Here is a 9,771-nt window from a genome sequence, read left to right on the forward strand (position 1 = left end):
TTCAGAAACATGAAAAACTAGAGCATCAGTAAAAGGTAAAAAACTAAAAAGCAGTACAAATACCAGAGCCTATAATTGTTTCCATGTTTAAAATTTGACACAAGAAAATTGTACTGCCGTACTACTATCCACCCAATTTGACTCGCTTTGGAAATTCCATAAGTGACCCTCTTAGTCATGAAACTGGTAATGATTAAGACAAGAACAAGGGGAAGATTCAATGGAATAAAATGGTAATTACGGAACACTTTTGAGGGCATTTTACGAAACTATTGTCCCTGTCGTAACAAACGGGCAACGTAGGCAACAATCCAATTACAACTATACGCCCAATCCAAAAGCTCACCCTTTGGGATCTGTGGAACTTGTCCATCGTTTTTATCACACAAACCAACCCCTTGAAAATTCAGAGCAACAAATTAGTAGAATTAAATAACACAACCCAAACCTAATCGATAATAAAGCATAGAATTGCGAGATCAAGATTCACAATTTAATAGCGAAGATGATGCACATGACCTTCTATTGGGGCAGGTACGTTACGATTCTCTTCGATTCGTGGAAGACCGATTCGTGGCTGAGTTACGCGCTGAGCTTGTTGGCGTGTCTCGTGGTCGCGATTTTCTACCAGTATCTTGAGAACCGCCGCATTCGCTTGAAGCTGTTCGCCACGGGGATTCCATCTTCGGCGGCGGCGCCAGAGATCGAGGCGCCTCTGCTGCGGCGGAAGTTGGCGGGGGAGAGAGCGAGGTTGGGAGTGAAGGTTGCGGGATCGGTGCTGTTTGGGGTGAGCTCGGCGATCGGGTATTTGCTGATGCTGGCGGTGATGTCATTCAACGGTGGGGTGTTTCTGGCCATCGTTTTGGGTCTTGCAATTGGCCATTTCATTTTCAGGAATGAGGGTGAAGCTTCCGTTGTTGTTGATAGTTCTTGTGCCTGTGCTTAATTATTCATTCCCTTCAAAATCACTTTTTTTTTTCTTTTTCTCTTTTAGTCCTTTTGTTTAATGTTTGATGGAATTTGTGATCTGGGGGTATTTGGGAGGATGGAATTTGGGATTGTGTAACTAGTTAAGTACTTGTAAACTGTTTAGACAACGTAGAAATGTACTATTTACATTGTGGCTGCTTGATTTGGGTGTGTTTCTATGGAGAATGTCCCAAGTGTGGTTGCAATTTGTAAGACAATTTATTTTGTTGGTTCTATCATTTTCGCACAGTTGCGGTGTTTGATTGTCTGAGTGCTGGAAAATGCTAATAACGACAACCATGTGGTGCAAACGAATTTGTGCAGGTACTAAGTTCCCAAGATGCAAAATGCTTTTCTCTTACGGGACCATCCAAGTCCAATTACTGCAATACGATAAGATCATAATTTTCTTTCTCTACACTTCCGGAACCGAGAATGCCATTATTAGACATTAGAGAGAGAGAAAGAAGGCACGCCTTTTTCGGAAGCATAACTAGTTTACTAAATGGACAAGTGATGTGTAAATACTTGGAAAGCAAAAACGTACAAGTAATCAGGAACGGCGAATTAATGAAACATCTTTTATGAGTTACTTCATGAGTTCATCGGCAAATGATGTTCTAAAAATGTTAAAAGGGTGGTTCTTTCCCCATAATAAATTAAAATGGGAATATGTTAAAAACTGAAACAATGGAAGAAATATAAAAGACTAAGCATTGTACTTACTGGCAGAGAACTAAAAGACTAGGCAAATTTTGAGAAGACAAAATGTTATGCTATTTTAAAAATGCATCAACTATAGAACTGGAATTTTTAGTATATCTAATTCCCAAAACTAGGAAGAAATACAAGAATATGCAACAATGCTCGAAGTTAAAACTTGTCCACGATGAATCAGAGACTCACTGAGCCTTTTCTGAATAAGTGCACTTGCCAAAGCCACAGCAACGGATCTTCAATATAAGCATAATAATGATGGCTGTTAAGCAGAGAGATCGACTGATTGAATGAACTGGAGCATCCACTGGTTTCTTTGAGAAGGATCCTTGGCACTATAAAATCTATGTGAATGCCACGATTCAGCAACACAGCCTGGAATGACTGCTGCCAAGTGCCAGCAGATCCTCTGCTGTTGATGAAAACAGCATTTCAGCATATTTACATGTCGAAATATGGTATTGGGGATCACAATATATCTGTTCATGGTTATTTATCTTCAAATTTTAAGGAGACCAGTTCATTTTCTTGCTGCTGGTTCCTGTACTTGAAATTGTTTGGCAGCCATCTGCAGACTCTCTCTGGTAAGAACCTGATTAACAAATGCAACTTCAGTCCAGTTTTAAATTAAATGTGCCAAAAAGGCAAGGAAACAGAAAAGTATGTAAGAGTTAAGATGAGAAGGTTGACAAGAGAGGGAGAGACAAAAGAGGTTGAGTACTAGACACAAATCCTGTAAGGACAGTGGCAAGATGCAAGTACACAAAATCAAATGGTAAATCTAGCACAATTAAAATGGCTACAAAAGTTGCACAAATTTACAAACCAGAACAAATGACGAGGATAACCCATCTAGACAGGCCTTGAGAATCATGCGTACAATGCAAAAATGCTAAGGACTTACATGTCCATTCTTTCACAAATTGCACGACGAACTGAAGAATTGAGGCCATATGCAATTGAGTTGAAGAGGCCCTGCAACCGGAAGACAAATATTAACATAATATTGTGTCATTGTTGTACCATACAATGCTGCATTTCATGTGCAGCCTATGGCAACAAATTTGTGCTGATGGTGCCAGTAAATACAAACCATGATAAGCTTCCAGATATGTCATAGAAGATTAATAGGGAATCTAAAAAAGGCGAAAACGGAAGGTAAGGTGACTGGTATATACCATAAGGGCAGCCATTCCGACGTCAAGAAATGACAGCCAAAATATCTTATGGCCAGGCTCAATAAAATCATGAATAAGGTTAATAGTGCCAAATGCCCATGATCCAATTAGAATCACTGGATAGTATCCCCATCGATTCAGAGACTGCAACGTAAAACAGAAGAAAATAGATTATCATTCAATGAAACCTAGATAAGACCAAACTGAGATAAGTTCACCTTATTAAAGAAGCATTGATATAATACTTGCACTTGACCATAACTTTTAAAAAATAAAAAATAAAAAATATAAGGGGGAAGCATCTCTAAGCCATATTTGAAAGTATAATAGTGTGTGATTGTTACTTTATTCCACGCACAAGCTCCAAAAGATACGTACATATATACATCAAGCATACATGACATGCATGTTAAAAATGATTGTCGTATACACACCTTCATGTTATCTCTTGCATCTGGAACATAAACTCGGTCTGAGATACCAACTGCCATCTGAAATAACAGAGAAGTAAATAAAAAGATATGCAAAAGTCTAGGTCTCAACAAGTGAATAATTCGTTCTTTCTTCGAGATAGAATCAGCAAGGGTGGTTACATACACGGGTTGCGTTATTCAGCATGCGTATTACTTGAAAGTATGTAAACCCGTTGTATAAAATTGCACCCCAGAGAGGTGTGTAAAATGTTACAAAATGAACTGCCTGCATGGAAAATGGGCTCAACTTTTAGAGGACAGAAGATAAAGAAAAGTAAGTGTGATAATTCTGTTGAACAAAATATCAAATACAAAGTACAGCAGATCTCATTTCATTATCTTCCTATTGTTCACACTATTTAAAATAAGTTTAACTCCAGATGCCAAAAACATTTGCTAAGCTCTTAGAAATCACAAGCTTCTTATCAACAATACCATAATATGGAACAGAGTGTTAGGTCCTTATTAAAAGTATAGATAAAAACAACGAAGTGATCTTTTAGCAGTTTGAAGGCATGTAATGCATGGATTTGTCTCTGCTGTTAAACTTAGCTTTTTTACATGTAGATAACCACATTTGGTTCTTAAGAATAGTACAGTATTAGAAAAAAATTTTCTTGCAAGCAACCATGTCATGGTTCTTGATTGGCTAGCAGTCAATTATAATGAATTAGACACCCATCTTATACAACATTAATATATAAAAGGAAAAATATTCCATTTAGCAGCATTTTTGCAGTTACTTGCCTTCCCTGTGCGGCCTGTTTGAGTCCAACACCATATGCCGAAATGTCTATGGTCATTACCAAAGGAGCGGATCACTGTCATAACCAGCGAAGTACCTATTGTCAACAGGTACATCAAGTGAGCTCTCTAACCGAGTAGTATATAGAGATAGGAGATTATTATGAAGTAGCATATTTGGAATAAAAAAGCTGATCCATTCATAAATACATACCCCATACATACAGGTGAAAGATTGCCTCCAATTCTTCAACATCAGCTTTGTGCCTAACTACAGTTCGATGAAGAGTAAAAGCAATTGTTGTAGTCCACAGGAAAGACGCCACACAAAAGAAATGCGTGCTATAGCCTTGAGCATAGCAGAAGAAACCTTTGGCTGGGTCCCTGTATAAAAAATAATTATATCAATCAAAATTCACAATATACATTCTGGGAAGACGGCACTCGATTCAGAAGGTATACCCTACTATGCTGAAGAAACTGCAAAGCATATCCTGAAAATAGAGAAAATGCCAAATAACCAAATTATATTTATACACAAGGCTCGTATGCAGAAAACAAGGCGAAAATAACATGGAAAGTGAATAGGCACAAATATATTCGTGTATGCATCTAAATTGAAAAAAACCAACGGAAGCAAAACACATTAAAGTGGATAAGCTTACTGCAATTTAAGACAATAACAAGCAGGCAATAATAACTTTGACAAATTACATGAATAGGCTTAATGCAAAGTCTGTAATTACTTGCTCACACACTCACTTCTAAAACAGAACATAATTTGATCTTAATTCTAGTCCAAATTAAAATATTAGTAGCTAACCCTGTAGAGTTCCAGAAGCAACTAATTAGGTTAAATTTTCGCATTTGGCAAAGAGCTAAACTGCTAAGGAGAAAAAATGAAGGAAATGAATTAAGTTATAGATCAGAGGAAAGAGAGAAGGAAAAGAATGCGTACGGAGAGGGCAAGGTAGAAAACGAGCTTGAAAGAAAACTTGCGAAGTTCCTTGAAGAGAACGTAGCAGAGCACGATGAAGCCTGAACCCACAAACGACAGGCTGGAGGCTCCGGTATTCACAGCTGTCAGAATCTGGCGATCGTGCGCCGATAGAACGCCGGCGACCGCGGCCGAGCTGGCCATTAAACTAGTCTTCTCCGATCACTTATCACTGATCACTATTCAGTAGATTTCTCTCTCTGTTTTTTCTCCTCGCGAAATTATTTGCAGATTATTTATTCTCAGTTACAAAAATTCGAACCCGAAGATGACGAGGAGGAGAAGAAGAAAATCTGAAAAAGAACTACGAAACGGTTGTTCAACGAACACTTTGCTATCACTACGACACCGTATAGAGCGTGGTTAAAGGCTTAGCCGCTTTATTAGGGAGCTTGCTGGCTTAAAGTAAACTTCAAGGTCGCATAGACCAGTCACTAGACAGTAGTGTTCATTTCACTCTCACTAAGGTTATAACAAACCAACTTGGGTTGGTCATTGTAAGCTCATTCGTCCGGTTAAGTAAGTATTAATAGTTCGAATCTCGTCTTATACATGTAATAATCTATTGATGAGTAACAAACTCTTAAATAGAATTCAGATTCATAACGAATTAGTCCTTAACCTACTGAGTTAGGAGATATTATGGACAATAAAAAAAAAGTTTATAATTTATAGGAAGAATTTCTGGTAGGATAGTGTACGTTACAGAAGGTAAATGTTCCACGTACTTTCAAGTGGCCAACTTGTATTTTGTCGTTTTGAAGAATAACAATGACATAAATGTCTAGTGAAAAGAGGTGCAAAAAGACTAATTTGGGTAGCTAGTATATTTTTTATATCGGTGAGTGGACTGAACATATGAGTTTGGTTTAGCTTTAATTTTTTTGGGCAGCTTAATTTTTTTGCAGAAGCTTAATTTGTTTTTATTGTTAGGTGTGGGTAAAAGAATAGGTTGGAGTTTTTGGAATAGGTCTTGAGTGGTAGGCTGAGGAACTTACACTACAAGAGAGGCAAAGAGTTGCGGTGAAAAAGTAGCGTCTGTGTTCGAACTCGCCGCAAATTGACAGAATCGCAGCAGAGGTGAGCTGCGGTCTGGCAGAAGCTGCAAAACTGCCCTGGATGGCGGTTGTGCAGTAGAAACCGCTGCAAAGTTGGGTATATATAGTCAAGATTTAGCAGATTATCTTATCTTCTTGGCACAAACAAGAGCGGGAGCAGAGGCGCAAAACAAATCTCCAAGTGCGAATCCTTGCCGTCGTGTAGCACCATCTGTTGCATCGCGCTTCCCCTTGCTGGTGGATCCACCGCTGATCTACTCTCTCCTCCCTCTGGTTCCATTCCTATGTCTGCCCATCTTCTTGGTTTAGATTATTGGCATCTAAAACATCCCCCTTTCAATTTGGTTCAGTTTTCTTTTTGGTTTCAGATTTTAATTTGGTTCACATTATACTTTCTCTTTTTGATTTGGTTTCAATTTACTCTTTTGGTTTGTTTTTGTTCTTGCCAAGAACATAAGACAAAAGGGGGTGAAGCAAAGCACGAGGGGATGTGCATAGAGGATTTGCAAGTTGTGCGTGGCTGGAAAATTCTTCTGGTGCGTGCATATGCATAGCAATTATGCGTACGCACAATCCATGTTTTTCACATAAAATTCTATTTTTTCCTGTTTGACCTTCTCGGTAAACTTATAAACCTCTGAAACTACTGTTTTGATGGAAACAGACTATTTTTGAACTATCAATCATTCTTTTAAGTTTTCCAAACCTCTAAAAACTTTGTTTAAGGTTTGATAGCTAGGTCTTAGGCTACCGAATAGGGGTAAGGGTGTGAAGATTTAAGAAGTGAATGATTAATTCGATGAAATATTGAAGGTGATGAATGAGATAATGATGAATGAGTTTGATTGAGATGATGATGATAGATTAAGATCAAGATATATATGACCGGGTAAGAGGCAGTGGCATTGTCCACCTACTCTGGGTATAAGTTGAGACTCCAAGTAAGATGCAGTGGTTTTGTCCATGTGCTCCGGATAAGAATCGAGAAGCTGGGTAAGATGTGGTGGCATTGTCCCCTTGCTCCAGGTAGGAGATAAGCAAAAAGAATGATTGAAGGTGATTATGAGGACAATGATTATAAACGTGAATGTTGAGAATGAACTTTTGGATGAGATACCTGGGCAGTAGCAAGGATTGTGGTTTGCCCCACTTGCTCCGGGTCAGTGATTGAGATACCTGGGCAGTAGCAAGGATTGTGGTTTGTCCCGCTTGCTCCAGGTCAGTGATTGTGATGCTTGGGTAGTAGCAGCAATAGTGGATTATTCCACTTGCTCCAGGTTGAGTTTTTAAACACCCGCCTGGGTAGTAGCACCAACAGTGATTTATTCCACTTGCTCTGGGTTAAGCGGGTAGTAGCAAGGGAATTGTGGCTCAGACCCACTTACTCTGCGATGGGATGTTTCTGTCCAAAGTTAGCTACCAGGACATGTTAGGTTCGGCTATATAACCGACAGATGATATCATCAGCCATAGGACAAGCATGCATCATGTGCATTTGTATGATTTATTTGAGTGTGCATTATTTTGGTTTGCCTAATTGTGATATGTGATTAACTGCTATCTGAGTTATTTGCTATAACTGCTACCTATACTTGTGCTTTCCTTATCTGTTTTGTATGTGTTTACAACTGAGAGATTCCTCGTGTGGTGTAGGTGTGATGAGAGTTGTTTCACCAGTGATTCGGAGGGTTGGAAGAGAGTGAGATTGAAGTATTAGGTTATATTTGGATTAGAACCTGAGTACCTTAGATAGTTTTGCCTAATTTTTGGTTTAGTTAGATCTTAAGTTTAAATCTGAGTGTTGAAGTTCTAGGAATGCCTCTAGCTTTTTTGAGACCTTATATATTATCTATGCGGGTACCTTTACTATGCTGAGAACCCCCCGGTTCTCATTCCATACATATGTTGTTGTTTTCAGATGCAAGACGCGAGGCACCTCACTGAGCATTCTAGAGACTCTTTGGAAGCGAAAAACTCTTGGGTTTTAGTGTTGTATTTTGTTTATGTTTATATACGTGTATAGATTCTTCACCTTGTATATATTTATATTTTGTTCCTCTTAGAGGCTGACTTAGAGAAATAGGTGTATTTATCATGTCTTTTGGGCTGTTGGTTGTTTGTTTGTGTGTGTGTGTGTGTGTGTGTGTGTGTGTGTGTGTGTGTGTGTGTGTGTGTGTATTCTCTAGCCGGCCTTTACTTCGCAAGTCGAGTTTAGAGCTTGATTATGTAACTTATCTTTTGGAGCTCTACTTATATAACATGTCTTTTGGCTTTTCTCTATAAGCTTTTGATCTTAATGATTTTCAAGTGTGACTCAATTGTCTGGTCTTAGTTTCTGCTTATCTTTTCCTTCAAGGCTCATAGTTAAAATTTCTTTCAACTATATTATATACGTATTCTTATTTTTAGAGGTCGTAGCACCTCGCCACCTCTGATTTACGTCCTAGGCGTAAAGCTTTGCATGGTAGGGTGTTACATTATGATATTAGAGCAGTTTATTCCTGTAGAGCCTGAGGAACGGACTGACTATGCTTCTGGGCATACTTTGTGTTATGTGTATATGCTACTTAGGATATCTGACTGATATGTATAGCATACTTGTTTATGAGCATGCATTTGGGACTTTAAAGCACTAAACTTGAGATATTGAGACTAATCACCTTGATATCAATTATTTGGTGTGAATAGGAAACAAATGGTGTCTCACGGACCAGGGCAACGTAATCGGAGAGTGCTTCCATCTACTTTCTTTAGTAACCGAAATTTTCGAGGGCAAAAATTTTTATTAGGGGATAGTATGTAATCCTCGGATAATTAATAAATAATTAACTCAAATTAATTATTATTTAAAGAAATTTAAAACTTAAATTTATTAATTTTGAAAGGTAAAAATAATTAAAATATAATTTTGACACTAATTTTAAAGTTTTTGGCCCAAAAACAAACTAACAGGCCGAACCAGTTGAACCGGATCCAATTTGGGCCCAGCCCAACATATAAAGCCTTGTATTCAGCCTTCTTTTCCCACTTTCATTTCAATTCCATGCTGGGAAGGTGAAGAGAAGAAATGAAAACCTAACACCATTCTTTTCAAATTTCAATCTTCCATAACTTTCGATTTGGAGCTTCGATGACGAACCGTCAGTGGCCACGCGTTCATCTAGGAATTCTCTATAAAACTCATTGAATAATTTGGTAAGAACTTTGCAATTTCTTACCCAGCCTTCCTTGCTTCAAATTCGAAAATTTTAGGTTCTTGAATTTTGAGATTTTGTGATTTAATGATGTTAGGTGTGCTCTAGTGGTGAAGAATTACCAGGTTTTGCTTCGATTATTCGTGGGAATGGTAAGAAACCCTTGAATCCTTGTGAATTATTGATATTGGTAAACCCTATGTTGATTATAGTGAAATTGAATGGTGTTAGATTAAATTGTATAATTCGGAATCAAATTGATGGTATTGGAAGCTTGAGATTGAACCTTCAGAGCTGAATTTTCATTTGGAAAGAAATTGGAGCTTTAGAGCTTGAGGAACGGTGGACATTTGAGGTATTTCGGGCTTAGGGAGAAATTGGCCAAGGTATGATTTTGGTTTCTCATAGATAATATATAATGTTACGTGAATAGTTAGACTA

General features: G+C 38.1%; 2 protein-coding genes across 3 annotated transcripts; one reads left to right on the plus strand and one right to left on the minus strand.

Moving 5' to 3' along the window:
* The first annotated feature begins 366 nt into the window (after nt 1-366).
* Nucleotides 367-1,187, plus strand: LOC107622642 (copper transporter 5.1). Its single transcript, XM_016324621.3, has one exon. The coding sequence runs from the start codon at nt 506-508 to the stop codon at nt 944-946; it is 441 nt and encodes a 146-aa protein (XP_016180107.1). The 5' UTR covers nt 367-505; the 3' UTR covers nt 947-1,187.
* A 535-nt stretch (nt 1,188-1,722) lies between these two features.
* LOC107622639 (G protein-coupled receptor 1) lies at nt 1,723-5,516 on the minus strand. Of its 2 annotated transcripts, none has more exons than XR_015907864.1 (9): nt 5,040-5,455; nt 4,544-4,575; nt 4,296-4,465; nt 4,081-4,179; nt 3,462-3,559; nt 3,299-3,355; nt 2,865-3,008; nt 2,513-2,661; nt 1,723-2,278 (listed from the first exon to the last, which is right to left on the minus strand). XR_015907864.1 is itself a non-coding variant. In XM_088510275.1 (9 exons), the coding sequence occupies exons 1-9, from the start codon at nt 5,220-5,222 to the stop codon at nt 2,176-2,178; spliced, it is 957 nt and encodes a 318-aa protein (XP_088366401.1). In that variant the 5' UTR covers nt 5,223-5,516; the 3' UTR covers nt 1,723-2,175. The 2 variants fall into 2 exon arrangements, 1 of the variants encoding a protein (XP_088366401.1); XM_088510275.1 differs by having other exon boundaries at nt 2,591-2,661; nt 5,040-5,516.
* Nucleotides 5,517-9,771: the final 4,255 nt, after the last annotated feature.

This window comes from Arachis ipaensis, chromosome B10 (genome assembly GCF_059453495.1).
Source record: "Arachis ipaensis isolate K30076 ecotype BB chromosome B10, ASM5945349v1, whole genome shotgun sequence".
In the NCBI taxonomy this organism is placed as follows: Eukaryota; Viridiplantae; Streptophyta; class Magnoliopsida; order Fabales; family Fabaceae; genus Arachis; species Arachis ipaensis.